This window comes from Syzygium oleosum, unplaced genomic scaffold (genome assembly GCF_021117445.2).
Source record: "Syzygium oleosum isolate NSW1041296 unplaced genomic scaffold, Sole_v2.1 Sole_v2.20, whole genome shotgun sequence".
NCBI classification, from domain to species: domain Eukaryota; kingdom Viridiplantae; phylum Streptophyta; class Magnoliopsida; order Myrtales; family Myrtaceae; genus Syzygium; species Syzygium oleosum.
Window position 1 is genome coordinate 18,973 of NW_026607504.1, and position 14,212 is coordinate 33,184.

The 14,212-nt window shown below is 38.4% G+C and overlaps 1 protein-coding gene across 3 annotated transcripts; it reads left to right on the forward strand.

The window, feature by feature from the left end:
* Positions 1–1,775: 1,775 nt before the first annotated feature.
* On the forward strand, positions 1,776–5,796 carry LOC115663453 (CBS domain-containing protein CBSX3, mitochondrial). 3 transcript variants are annotated; one of them, XM_056320618.1, is made up of 7 exons: positions 1,881–1,939; positions 3,022–3,180; positions 3,391–3,641; positions 3,743–3,824; positions 4,961–5,034; positions 5,133–5,193; positions 5,436–5,796. In XM_056320618.1, exons 3-7 carry the CDS (start codon positions 3,393–3,395, stop codon positions 5,576–5,578), a joined length of 609 nt encoding a protein of 202 aa, XP_056176593.1. In that variant the 5' UTR covers positions 1,881–1,939; positions 3,022–3,180; positions 3,391–3,392; the 3' UTR covers positions 5,579–5,796. The 3 variants fall into 3 exon arrangements, with proteins under 3 accessions (XP_030441314.1, XP_030441315.1, XP_056176593.1); XM_030585454.2 differs by lacking the exon at positions 3,022–3,180 and having other exon boundaries at positions 1,776–1,939; XM_030585455.2 differs by lacking the exon at positions 3,022–3,180 and having other exon boundaries at positions 1,808–1,939; positions 3,379–3,641.
* Positions 5,797–14,212: the final 8,416 nt, after the last annotated feature.

The following is a 14,212-nucleotide window of genomic DNA, read 5'->3' on the forward strand; positions in this document are numbered from 1 at the left end:
CAGGTGGCGACGGCAGGGAGGAGTGGAGGTCGGGCGGCTGTGGACGAAGGAGGAGGAAGAGAGAGAGTTCAAAGGTTGAGAGAGAAGATTTTTTACTCATATTCCAAATTAACTTTTGACGTGGATCGGTGGGCACGTATTAACATGTTAGTGGATGAGTGAAAAAATACACTCCACATGGGATGCTGACGTGGTGATATCAAATTACCGAATATTTTCTCCCGCTATGGGGAGGTAATTGATCATGACATGCATGATGCTCTGTGCTGTCTTGGACGTGTAAAATGCTTATTATGACCACTGTAATAGAGCAGTCTAGTTTCATTATGACCAGAAACAAAGTTGAGCTACTACTATTCTTGTTAAAGTTGGAGTCTTCCAATACGATAGTAAGTTTAATTAATATATATTTAGCGACTGGGAAGTGGAGTTTTTTTTTAAAAAGAATTTCCCGAATATGTATTTGTAATGAGTTAAAAAGTTATTTCCCGTCCTTGAAAAAATAAATTACAACTATGCTGTTTCACTCATGCAAACATATTGCAATTTGCTAAGGATAAATCTAACAAATTGGTAACTAAGGAAAGAGGACCACACAGTTCTTTGGGTTATTTCTATGTCTACCGCAGCATTGACTGATCAAGTTATGTCACCCTTTGATAAGGAAGAAGCACAAACTCAAGACTTATTTGTCAATGCCAACTCTATTATACTTAGTGAGACAAATCACATTCTAAGGATGTGTTCCAATTTACGAATTAAAATGCTTGAAAAAGGAACTTGGATAGCTGCAATTCTCTCTCCGGTATTAAACGCTCTTTGCTTCTAAGCCAAGGTCAGCTTTTTCTCAAAACCACCAGCTAAAGTCCACATGGAGGCTCATTGCCATGCGTATGATGTTAAGGGATGGGGCAATGGGCACGGGTCAGGCTGCGACCGCAACCGCCGTCCTCGCCTTGTGGAGAAAATCATGCCGCATCACCCTCCCCATCTCTGCGGGCATTGCTTCTTCGCAAGCACGAAGTTGGAGTTTCTCCGCAACTCAAAGGTGGAGAGGGGGGGGGGGGGGGGGGGGGGGCAAGCACATGCAGATTGGCTTAATTCCAGGCGTTCCTGTAGAAGCGTGGGTGAGGGAGCTATTTCTCTGAACCCAACGCAGTAGATTGTGGAGACAGAGAATCTGGAGAGGAGTTACAGTTGCGGCTATGAGCGGAGTTGGGCCCCAGCTTGCCCACGGATTTTACTTTCTATGTCCCGCGGCACACAGGGTAGGTTGGCCTGGGATCGGCAGGGCACGGGAAACCGGCACCCCGTGCCCATAACAGTTCAAATTTTTATTATGATTGTTACCTAGTGTAAAGTGATTTCACAGATAATCGGTATTGTTATTATAATACTATGAGAATATAATAATATAATCGTTTAATAAAGTACTTTATAAGAAAGAGTTGCCTTGCTAATTTGCAAAGTAAAAAAACTCATTAGCTCTAATGTATTTAAGTAAGGGTAAGCACTTAATTAGGAGAAAATGAAATCCTAATTGGAAGCAAGACGAGGGGAGAACGTAAAGCAAATTTCACCTTGAAAGGAGAAAGGTCTCACACTTGCATCTTAGAAGTCCAAGTGGCATTCCTTTTTTTTTCTTGGTTAAGAATACTAATGGGCAAATACTCTGTGTCTGTGATAATATATATTGATAAATAGTCTGAAGCAGGCTGACTTTAGGTTAAAAAGGGTGAGTGGACGCACGCACAGCATCGCCATCGCCATCGCCATTGCCGTCGCCATCATCATTTCATTTGTCCCAATCCATATCCATTCCCCCACCCCACCTTTATACAGCCTCTCTCTTCCCAGCCCATCGCCGGTCACCGTGACCTCCGCCGCCGCCGCCGCCGCCGCCGCCGACGCCTTCTGCTTCTTCTCAACGCAAAGTCCAGTGAGTCCTCCTCCTCCTCCTCCTCCTCCTCATCTTCCCTCCTGCTTCTTTTCACTGCCCAGCTTGCTGTAGACAAATTTTCCGCACACGAAGTCCCTACTCTTACTCCACAGGATCTGCAGTTTTGACGATGATACAGAAATCGGATGATGTTTTAGTATCCGAGCGAAACAGCTGTTAGCATCATCTAGCAGAAACGGTAGCAGCAAGCAACGAGTAGAGTGTGGTAAAATCGAAGCTATTGTGAAATGATGTTGTTATCGCAACACGACAGAGCTGATGAGGGGATTTTGCTTTGCGCAAGTAAAACGCCTCTAGTGAATCGACTTTCAATCTTCTGCTTCTCAGAGAAATGTTTAGTTTTGCGTACTCGGAGAGACCGAGAAACGATCGTCTCTTCTATTCGTTAAGCTAACTCGCTGAAATAGTGAAGGTACCAAATCAGCATTTCTTACTTCACCTCCATCCTAAGTTTTTATGCCTTTTGGTCTTCTATGTTTTGCCGGTGACAATGATTATCTGATGTAGGACAATCTGGAGATAATGTTTCTGTCCGAAAATTTTTTAGGCGTCTCACCCAAAGCTTCCTAAGCATCACACTTGGGTTCTTAAGCATCTCTTCTAAGAGAATCGCATCATGCACCTCAATAACAAAGAATTGCTGAAATGTTTATTTACCCAGTCAATCAATGAATCAACAAATAATACATAGGAAGTGCATGATAACTTAAAAGATTCTACTAAACCTACTCTAAGTCGTAAGAGGAAACTCTTACATAGGGAACTTAAAAGCCTAATTCAACCGCAACCCGACATGGTACTCAATGTTAAATTGTCAAAGAAAACTAATAAAATCCTACCAGTACTCCTACTCCTGGTAGATGAAGCTACTTATCAAGCTTGAAGACGAATCATTATCCTTTTAGGACTCTTATTTGAGTTGCAGATTAATGCAAAGATTTACTTCGCAAGAACTTGACACCAATGAAAATATTATGACAAATACTGACTTGTTTACTCTTGTGGGCTGCATCATTATCCTTTGGGGACGGAGACTCTGGTTGGACGGCGCATGGGCTTAGGGTTGATCAGAATATAGGAGAACATGACATTTGGTTGAAGCAGGAATGTCTTGATTGGAATTGATCAATACAGATTTTCAGATCCTTGCTTGTTATTGTGGAGTGAAAGCAAATTGTTAGGTTAGTTCTAGACTGAAAAGGCCGGAGATTTTTCGGCAGGTCAGAGTGCAGATCCATGATTTTAATTGATAGCAATAATTTTCCACAGCAGTTTAAGTTTTGACATTGTGGATCATCTACTTTTACCAAGGCTAAGCTCATTCTTTTAAGGAAAAACATTTCTAGTACTGCACATTATTCTCTCATTGGTACTAGCAGCACACTTTGTTTTTGCCGTCTAAACTTACAAAGAAATAGTTTTAACTGCAGAAATGCAAGGAATTCAATCGCTTTCACTGAAAGCAAGCTTGATCAAAAGTGCAGTTCTGAAACACATCCGTCTGGCAAATCCTCAGATTGTTTCATTTTCACGCTTCATGTCTGTTTCGTCTGCACGAATCGAAGAGCATGGCTTTGAAAGCACAACGATTGCTGATGTACTGAAGGCCAAAGGTAAAAGTGCTGATGGCTCCTGGCTTTGGTGCACTACAGATGAGACTGTGTATGATGCTGTCAAGTCGGTATGTATTCCCCGGTAAATTGTGCCATTAGTATTGGTAAGACCGGTATTATTGTTTAATAAATATCTACATGTGGACCACATCTGTTACTGTCCCTATAGATGACACAACATAATGTCGGGGCCTTGGTTGTTGTGAAGCCCGGAGAACAGAAATCAATTGCAGGAATCATTACAGAGAGAGGTAAAAAATTTCAATTATTCCATTTGTAATAACCTATATGACGTGAATGTTAGTCATTGAACCATTCTTGGTCATAGGAAGTTCTACTCTTTTGGCTTATATAAGAATTTAAAATTCTAAGTATTATAAACATCAAAACAAGAATCTGAAAATTTCTGAATAGTGGGATGCATAGTCATTGAAACAATGACTAAGCAGTTTAGGTCAAAGTGATGCAAATGGGAGTTTCAAAGTTCCGAACTATTTCAGGTTAGAAAAGTGTCTTTGATTCATTCTAATGAAACATAGTTTATAAAGATCAGTGTAATTTAAGAAGCATGTTTTTCGGAAAACAACTGATCAAAATACTCTGGCATTGTTATTACCCTGTTTTTTACTAATGTAGCATGAGAAAAGCATGAAATTGCCTCTTTGATGCTATACGTCATTGAAATAAATCATGGGTTAAAAAGGGGCAAGCACAAGGGAAATTTTTTATCTTTTACGAGTCAGTTCTAACTTATAGTTTCATTCATCTGCATTCACTTAAGGTTCTTGACTGATTGGCTTTTCGCTTTTAAGCATCATAATTTCATGAAAGAATGAGAGGACTATGCAATTGTGTGGAAGTATGTGTGGTATGTATAGATTGATCGTATCCTGATTCAAAGTACACATATTGTAGGGGAAACCCTCATCTTGGCGAGTCATAGGCATCATCAGTAGATGAATTTTAATTGTTTTTCTGCAATCTCATAACAATTTATTCCGCTAAAAAGACTGTAGGGGAAACTCTTATCTTGCTGGTCATGTGTTGACTGTCCTAATGAAGTGGCTGAGATATTTTACTTTTGCCAATAGGAGAGTGATTGATTAGGATATGCCATTGACATTCGTGCGTGATGATACACTCTGAAGTTATTCCATTTAGTAGAATTGCGATTTAAACGAAATAGCTAGGTGTGATTCCCCCATTGAAGACTTGCAGGGGATTTTGCTGAGAAAACTTTTAAAATGAGCAACTCCTTGCTATGATGTTTCATGTGTTCTTATCTGTATTGTGCATCGGTAGTAAAGCATGGCACCCTTATATTTCAATCAATTCAGGAGTCCATACCTGTACAGCATTTTTTGTTCATTACTTGGTCTGTTTCCAGATTATCTCAGGAAGATCATCGTACAGGGAAGATCATCAAAATCAACCAAGGTTGGAGACATCATGACTGAGGAGGTAATTACAGCATCTCTCTTGTAGGAGCTCATGCTGCAGGTTGAGATTGCTACTGCTGAATGCAAAGCTACAATCTGCTTTTTTTATTTATCTTGCAGAACAAGCTGATCACGGTTACACCTGACACAAAGGTTCTGAAGGCAATGCAGCTGATGACTGGTATTGTTGATTTTGGTAGTAACGTGCATATGTTTGTCGCTATCGCTGATGTGGTTATTAATGGCACCATTTCATGCGCTGCATCCTTCATCAAATATGATGGTGGAAGAACCCTAGATTTATTTCATTGCCTACAGTTTTGTCATTGCTCTTCCAATGCTTAATTGTCAGAAATTTTAATTGACCTAGTTGAGTTATTGATTACTCTTAAATACTAAGTTGAGACGGATGATGGTTGACAGATAACCGCATCAGGCACATTCCAGTGATCAACGAAGGTGGGATGATGGGCATGGTTTCCATTGGAGATGTGGTTCGTGCTGTTGTCAGTGAGCATCGTGAGGAGTTGGACCGCTTGAATGCTTACATACAGGGCGGTTATTAGGTGATGATGGAATATCAGATATCACGGCCCTGTTTGGATTTAATTTTCCAACGACTGCCCTGCTTGAATCATGAAGGAGTGCTTGTAAATATGGCTTGTTGTATGCGTCTAAGCAGACGCAGGCTCATAATAACTATGTAATAAGAAAAAGACAACTGCAGAATAATTTCTTCCAATTTCATCTCTTGGAATGGCATGCCGATATGATATCGCAGGTAGTTTATACAAATGACCTTGCTGAGAAATTCCCATGTGGTTACGTCTCTTGCTGGGAAGAGTGAGCTTTGGTTATGCTTATGCGGTCATTATTATGTGCTGGTTACAATCGATAATGGCCTGTAATCGCTCTTCCTTGTGTATGTATATAGTGAAGTGCACGCAGGAAGTTGCAGGACGCGCTTTCACTTGATGGTAGGTTGTTTATATGATAGACACGGATCATGTCATACTCAGTTTAAACATACACGAGATGATACAGTAATCCTACACCCAAACACGTCGCGATTGTGACTTGACTGTGTCCATCGAGCCGAAGGCAGATGTGTATGGTTGAAGCAAGTTTAGAGAGGATGTTTAGCAAATGACTAGGTGACTGTGCCTTGGTCAGAATGTCGATTGTATCTGATCTGCAAAACAGTTGAGCTTTAAACGAATGGCACCTGATAGTTAAGGGTTAATGCCATGAAAAATTTTAAATTGGTACACATGTGATAATTTTACCTCAAATTATTTTTTTAATTACAAAAAACCCCAAATTGAAATACACCTGTGACAAATTTACCCTAAACTAATATTTTGACCATCAAAAATCTCAAATTGATATATTTGTGATAAATTTACTCTCTGTTAGTTTTCGTTAAATTGAATTAATACCACAAAAAATCATAAACTCGTACACCTATGATAAATGGAGGGTAAAACATAAAACTGGTACATCAGTTAACTGTCGTGTGTCATTTAACAAAGAAATTTGACAGTAAAATTTAACGAAAATAAATTGAGGGTAAATTTGTCATAAGTGTACAAGTTTGTGATTTTTTGTGGTCAAAAAATTAGTTTGGCGTAAAATTGTCACAGGCGTACCAGTTTGGGATTTTTCGTAATATTAACCCAATAGTTAACCAATCACTTCACTACAGTTAGCAAGTGAATGTCAACAGAAATGTGACTTCGCTAGGTCTAGCTAAATCATGCCGAGGAGCGTTTAATGTCGATCTAATTTCACCTATTCAAGGTTGAGATCTTGTGTGACTAAGTTATATGGTTTCGTTTTTACTTTTTTTGTGAAGAAGAGTAAGACCGCGACAATTTTGTTTTTGCTTTTCCTTTTCGCCAGTGGTTAATTCATATAACTACGCTCTCTCGGGTTCCACGTGTGCTGAATCTTTTCTTTTTGCTATGATTCGGTCACAGGAATGATGTTGTCAGGCTACTTGCAATATTTTCAACAGCTTTGTTGATTTTGATGTAGCTAGCAAGGATCACCTAGAGGGGGGTGAATAGGTGATCTAAAACAATTTTTAGTAATTTATGCGGAAACAAAATAAATCACAGAAGAGTCTGAATAAAATTCAGATTCAAGACAGATTATATAGACTGTGCTCTTGATGTGCAGAAAGTAAAGTAAGAGATAAGGGAAAGAGAATCTGCACACAAGTTTATAGTGGTTCGACTTATAGCAAGCCTACGTCCACTCTCCCACGCTTACAGCCTATTGGCTGGATTTCACTATGTAATCAAGAGGAATTACAACTTCTGAGTGTTAACACTCTTGTGTATGATAGGACTCTCTATCTCACACAATCACTCTTACAAGTGTGTCCCTCAAGATCTTAATGTTTGGCTTAGAATGACAAGAGAAAATAATTGGATTAAGCTCAGACTTTGGACTTGTTGATTCTTGATTCTGTTTCTTCTTCTGCTGCTCATTGATCTCCTTAAATACTCCTCCACTTCCAAACTAGCCGTTGGACAGCATTCAGAGGATCATCTTCCAATCTTCACCTTGGACAGATTTGTATACTAAGGATTGAGTAGCCGTTGGATAATGATTCGAATCCCCGATTCCGGTCGCCCATACAATCGAATCTTGGTTTCCATAAGTAGAACTTTGTCCGTTGTAATGCATTCTTGTCATGATGTTTGATTGTCAATCAGTTTGATTCAGATTGAGACAATCAGAACATTCCTTCTGTGAAATCCATGCCAGATCACTAGCTGTTGTGTTACGTTCTGAATTCTGCGTCTGAAGAAATTCTGCGTCTGCATCAGAACAACTTCTGCGTCTGCGTCTAAAGAATTTCTGCGTCTGAATAATTTCTTCGTCTGCATCTGCATCTGAATAAATTCTGCTTCTGCATCTGAATAACTTCTGCTTCTGAATCTCAGAACTTAGATTATGTGGGTCTTCAAAAACATGTTTGATAGATTGTAAAGTCTGAATAACTTTCTTCTGAACTTCCAGAATATACAGACCTGGAATAAAATTGTTCAGAATGAGTATTAGATTTACAATAACACAGAAGGTTTTGTCAACCTCAAAATCAATAGGAGTTTTCCTCAACAATCTCCCCCTTTTTTATGGTGACAAAACTTTCTTTACAGATTGAATTATTTTGAAAATAAACATATTAAGCTCAATAAACACAGATTGAAATAGCAAACTCTGTTGATATCTGTGTCTTTCTTCCTTTGAGAATAACCTGTAAATCTGCAATATGATTTCTCCCCCTTTTTGTCATCAACAAAAAGAATAGTAATAGATAGGATAATGCACTGATATTAAGAAATCAACCAGTCTAACAATAAGTATGAGAAATATTACAGACCAATTGAAAAAAAAATAGAGAGAAATGTTGAAAAACAGGCTATTTTTTAGGAGTACGAATCAGTTGAAAATTTTCCAATATTGAGACAGCCTCCTCAATCTTCGAACTGCATTGACCTATGGCCTTATCCATGCTGGATGAGCACATAGCAATGGCTTCCTCTAATTCTGCTTTATCTGCTGCTGCTTGAAGTTGTTGAGCCTTGGTGTTTTCCTCAATAATTTTCTGTAGGTTCTGCAAATTTTGTTCTAGAGCAGCCTGCTTGTCCTTTATCTCGAGCAGAATAGAAAGGATATTCTGATTTTCAGATGGCTGACCTTGGTCATTAGCTTCCTCAGACTGATTGTACCCTGCGGCTGATTCTGGTAGAATCTCCCCCTGAACAGGTGATTGAACTTCAGAAACATGCTCTTCATGAATTGGTTCTGACACATTGGGAACTGGTTCAGGAACATGTTCTGGTTCTGCAGTGTGACCTGATTCAAAGTGTTCTGCTTCTGCTTCATCATTTTCATCATACAGAAGAGTTTTTCTTTTCTTTCTGTACACTTTGATTGGGGTTGGAGAATCAGTTTGCTTGCTTGCTGAACTAGTTCTTTTCCTTTGCTCCTTTTCTGTCTGAACTTTCTTGCCAACAGATTTTGCCTCTGACTTTCGAGCCTCTTTCCTTTTTACTATGTCCCTTACATCTTCAAATTTCTTCATTTTGGAGAGCATTTTTTCTCCAACAAACATAAGAGGAAGCATAGTTTCTCGCAACTCACCAGGAATAGATAAGTTGAGATACATGAAGATACGAGTGATCAAAGCTCCATATGGCAGATGACCCTTATCTTTCTGTAATGCTCTGTACATATGGAATATTATGAGGTGAGGGAGAGAGAAGGATTGACCTGTCAAGATAGCCCAAATGAGCTTGATCTCTGATTTCGATAGGTCAGTTTTTTAGGCATCCTTTGGCTTCAAACAGTTTATTATGATCTTATGCAAGATCACGGATCGTCTGGATAAGTCAGAATAGGAGAGATGTCTTTTTGATCCTTGAGCAAAATTCGGATTTTCAGAAGCTAGCTGAGAAGCCTCTTCAAGACTTACTGCCAATGGAGTAAAAGTGGAGTGTGTGGCTCCAATTATCCTTGCCAACTCATGCGCCTTTAAATCAACTTTCTTGTCACCAATAGTAAACTGTAACCAGTTTGGTGACAGAATTGAAAGATTTGAATAAAAGTAGGCAGTTAATTCAGCATAAGTGTTGGCAGATTGAAGGCAAAATTCATAAACCCCTAATTTTTCAAACAGGTTCTGTACAGAAATTCCAGCCTTCTCCAAATACTCGAAATCCACAGTTCTATTGTTCATTACTCCTCTATCAAGTAACAGCCTGTAGTACATCTGATGCGCAGTGCTTCTGAATAAGCCTCCTGTTCCAGGCAAGCCAGATGCTATTCCAACTTTTATCTCAAAATTCTCAAAAAATCGTGCATCATCATCTGGAACAACAAATTTTGAAGCATTAGATGTCTTAGGGCTTACATGAACCGATTTCTTTTCAGATGGAGTTGAAGCTTCTCCAACTTTTTCTTTGCCCTTTCTGGAAGAAGTTTCTTGTGGAGTAGTGCTGGTTGGAACTTGCCCTGATTTAGTGCAGTATTTAGAATAGATTTTCACAAGGTGAGTTTCAGAGCGAAGATCGTTGTCTTTCAGACAAGCACGAAGAGCTGACTCAGAGGCATTATTCCTTTTCAGCCTTTGATAATTCCCCCACACACGTTTAATGTTTATGAACCGAAAATCAGTTTTACCAGACGATTTCGGTGGAGACGAACGCTGAGGTGTTGACGCTTCAGAAGCGTCGACATGATGATCGGATTCTGAGTCTGAAACTTCTAAAAATTCCGCCGGTGCGGTAGATTTTGAGTCTTGATTAAGAATACGAGAAGATCTTCTATGGGCCACCATCTTGACCGGCATTATGATCACCTTTGAAGACGAAAGTTTCGATCTTTTGGAAGAAAAAGAGGAGAGTCTCTGTATATCGGAAGGTTTTTGAGAGAAAAAGATCGTACTGATAGGGTTTGGAAAAGAGAAGGACGGGTTTAAAAAGGAGGTTGATAACTTTTGGAAGGAAAAAGTACTTTTAGAAATTAAAAGATATCCCTAACAAGTAGGAAGAAAATATACTCTCTAAAACTTAATCAAACATAACAATATATTAGGCAGATTTTATCAGATAAATTAGAATGCATACCTGATTTGCTTCGAATTATAAAAATATCCTGCCAAAAATGTTAATTATATACCCGCCAAAATTTGAATAAGGAACGTACCTTTCTTTGTGAGTCTGAAAAATGTTCAGACTGAAAATACTTGAGTCTGAACAATTTCCTGTCTATCAAACACTTCAAGAAAATGGATAATGCACAGTTTTTCTCTGATAAATTCAAATGAAGATTTATCAAGAGGTTTTGTAAATATATCAGCTAATTGATTCTTAGAATCAATAAATTGAATATTTACATCACCATTTTGAATATGATCTCGAATAAAGTGATGCTTGATTTCAATATGCTTAGCACGAGAATGAAGAATCGGGTTCTTTGTCAAATTGATTGCACTTGTGTTGTCACATTTGATTGCAACACTTGATTCTTCAATATCAAAGTCTTGTAATTGCTGCTTCATCCACAGAATCTGTGCACAGCAACTTCCCAATGCTACATATTCTGCTTCTGCTGTAGAAAGTGCAACTGTACTCTGCTTCTTTGAGTACCAGGATACCAACATATTCCCAAACAGTTGACATGTACCGGAAGTGCTTTTCCTGTCCACTTTACATCCAGCTAAATCAGCATCAGAATATCCAGTAAGAGTAAAATCTGAATCTTTGGAATACCAAAGACCTAACATTGGATATGTTCCAATGTATTTGATTATTCTTTTTACTGCAGAAAAATGAGATTCCCTTGGGTCTGATTGAAATCTTGCACACATACAGACACTAAAGAGAATGTCAGGTCTAGATGCAGTTAGATATAATAAAGAGCCTATCATGCTTCTATACACCTTTTGATCAACCTTTTTACCATTTTCATCTTTGTCCAGTTTGGATGAATGAGACATGGGAATGTCTGTCTTCTTGCAATTCTGTAATCCAACTTTCTTGATAATCTCCTTTGCATACTTCTCTTGGCAAATGAAAGTACCATCTTTGGTTTGTTTCACTTGAAGGCCAAGAAAGAATGATAATTCTCCCATCATACTCATCTCGAACTCATTCTGCATATTCTTTGAGAATTCCTTGCATAGCAATTCGTTAGAAGATCCAAAGATTATATCATCAACATAAATTTGAACAAGTAGGAAATCCTTACCCTTTTTCTTAACAAATAAAGTTGTATCAACTTTACCTTTGGTAAAACCATTTTGCAGAAGGAAGTTACTTAACCTTTCATACCAAGCTCTTGGTGCTTGTTTCAGACCGTAAAGAGCCTTCTTGAGTCTGTAGACATGATCACTCTTTCTTGGTTCTTCGAAACCAGGTGGTTGTTCCACATATACTTCTTCTTTGATAAATCCATTCAGAAAGGCACTTTTCACGTCCATCTGAAATAATTTAAAGTTATGGAAACAAGCATAAGCTAGTAGTAGCCGAATGGCTTCTAACCTTGCAACTGGTGCATATGTTTCATCATAGTCTATGCCTTCTTCTTGAGAATAGTCTTTTGCAACCAGTCTTGCTTTGTTTCTTGTAACTTTCCCTTTGTCATCCAGTTTGTTTCTGAATACCCATTTTGTTCCAATTACAGGATGATTTTTGGGTCTTGGCACAAGCTCCCATACTTTATTGATTCTGAACTGCTGAAGTTCCTCCTGCATAGCATCGATCCAGCTTTCATCTGATAAAGCTTCACCAACTTCTTTTGGCTCTATTTCTGATATCAAAGCCAAGTTGCTGATGTTCTCTTTGTGTTTGGATCTTGTCTTGATACCATCTTCTATTTCTCCAATAACGAGGTTCTTCGGATGACTGGATTTATGTTTCCAGTTTTTGTCATATTTTTCCTTCTGAAAATTTGCAGACTCTGAACTTTCTGGTTGAGTCTGTATTATATCTTCTTTGCCTTCTGATACTTCTGATAATTCTTGAATGTTGGGAGATGGTTCAGATTCATCTCTGTGAGTCTGAATGTTTTCTTCAAACCTCACATTCATTGATTCTTCAACAGTCTGAGAGTTCTTGTTGTAGACTCTGTATGCTTTACTTGAAGTTGAGTATCCAAGGAAAAATCCTTCATCTGCTTTCTCATCAAACTTTCCAGTGCGGTCATTTGGATTTTTCAGGATATAGCATTTACAACCAAACACGCGAAAATATGAAATGTTGGGCTTTCTACCTTTGTAAAGCTCATAGGGGGTTTTCTCAAGAATGGGTCTGAGAAAAGCTCTGTTAATGATATAGCATGCTGTAAAAACTGCATCTGCCCAGAAATAAAAAGGAATTTTGCTTTCAATCAGCAAAGTTCTTGCCATTTCTTGCAAAGAACGATTTTTCCTTTCCACAACACCATTTTGTTCTGGTGTATAAGGAGTAGAAAAATTGTGTTGAAAGCCATTTTCCTCACAAAAATCTGAAAAACTTTGATTTTCAAATTCTCCCCCATGATCAGTTTTAATGCAGGAAATGGAATAGCCCATTTCATTCTGAACTCTTTTTGCAAATTTTGAAAAATATGAAAATGCTTCATTTTTATGAGCAAGAAAGAACACCCAAGTAAATCTTGTGAAGTCATCAACAATGACTAAACAATATTTCTTACCACCAATACTTTGTGTTCTGGTTGGTCCAAATAGGTCCATATGAAGAAGCTGCAAAGCACGATCAGTGGAAACATGATGTATAGACTTGAAAGAACTTCTTACTTGTTTTCCTAGAGTGCAGGCATTGCATAACTCTGTTTTCTTGTATTTCAAATCTGGTAGACCTCGAACCAGTTTCTTGTTTGAGATCTTTGAGATTTGTTTCATACTGATATGCCCCAATCTTCTATGCCATAGATCTTCATCCTCTTTGATTGAGATCAAGCAATGAGTGGATTTTGGATTGACATCTAGAAGATAGATATTGCCATGTCTTCTTCCTGTAAATGTTTGAGAAGAATCTTTGCTTGTCCCTGAGCATGTATCTTCTTGAAAGTTGATTCTGAAACCTGTATCACATAGTTGGCTTATGCTTATCAAGTTGTAGTTGAGTCCTTTTACCAACGAGACATCATTGATTGTAAGTCCTCCAATTTCAACTGTTCCTTTGCCAACGATTTTTCCTTTGGTATTTCCTCCAAAGGATACTTTTCCACCATTCAGATTGTGTAGATCAACGAATATACTTGGATCTCCTGTCATATGTCTAGAGCATCCACTGTCTAGGTACCACTTCCTTTTTCTCTTTGTGGTAACCTGCAAAAAACACAACATCTCAAGTTTTCTTTGGTACCCAAATTTGTTTGGGTCCTTGAGCGTTAGTATAGGCTGTCTTAACAAAATCTCTTCTAATAGGTCTCCAAACCTTAGGACATTCATTCTCAAAATGTTGTGGATCTCCACATTTTGAGCACCTGAGTGCACTTCGACCAACAGGTTTTACAAAATTCCTTTTGAAATGATTTTTATAAGCTTGTCGAGGAGGTCTTTGTTTTAATCTCTCCTTGACCTTTGGAAAATCAATCAAGCTATCACTTTCCTTCACAAATCCGAGACCAGATTTGTTGTAGTAAGGAATTTGGATAGAAAGGATATGCTTCAAGGTTTC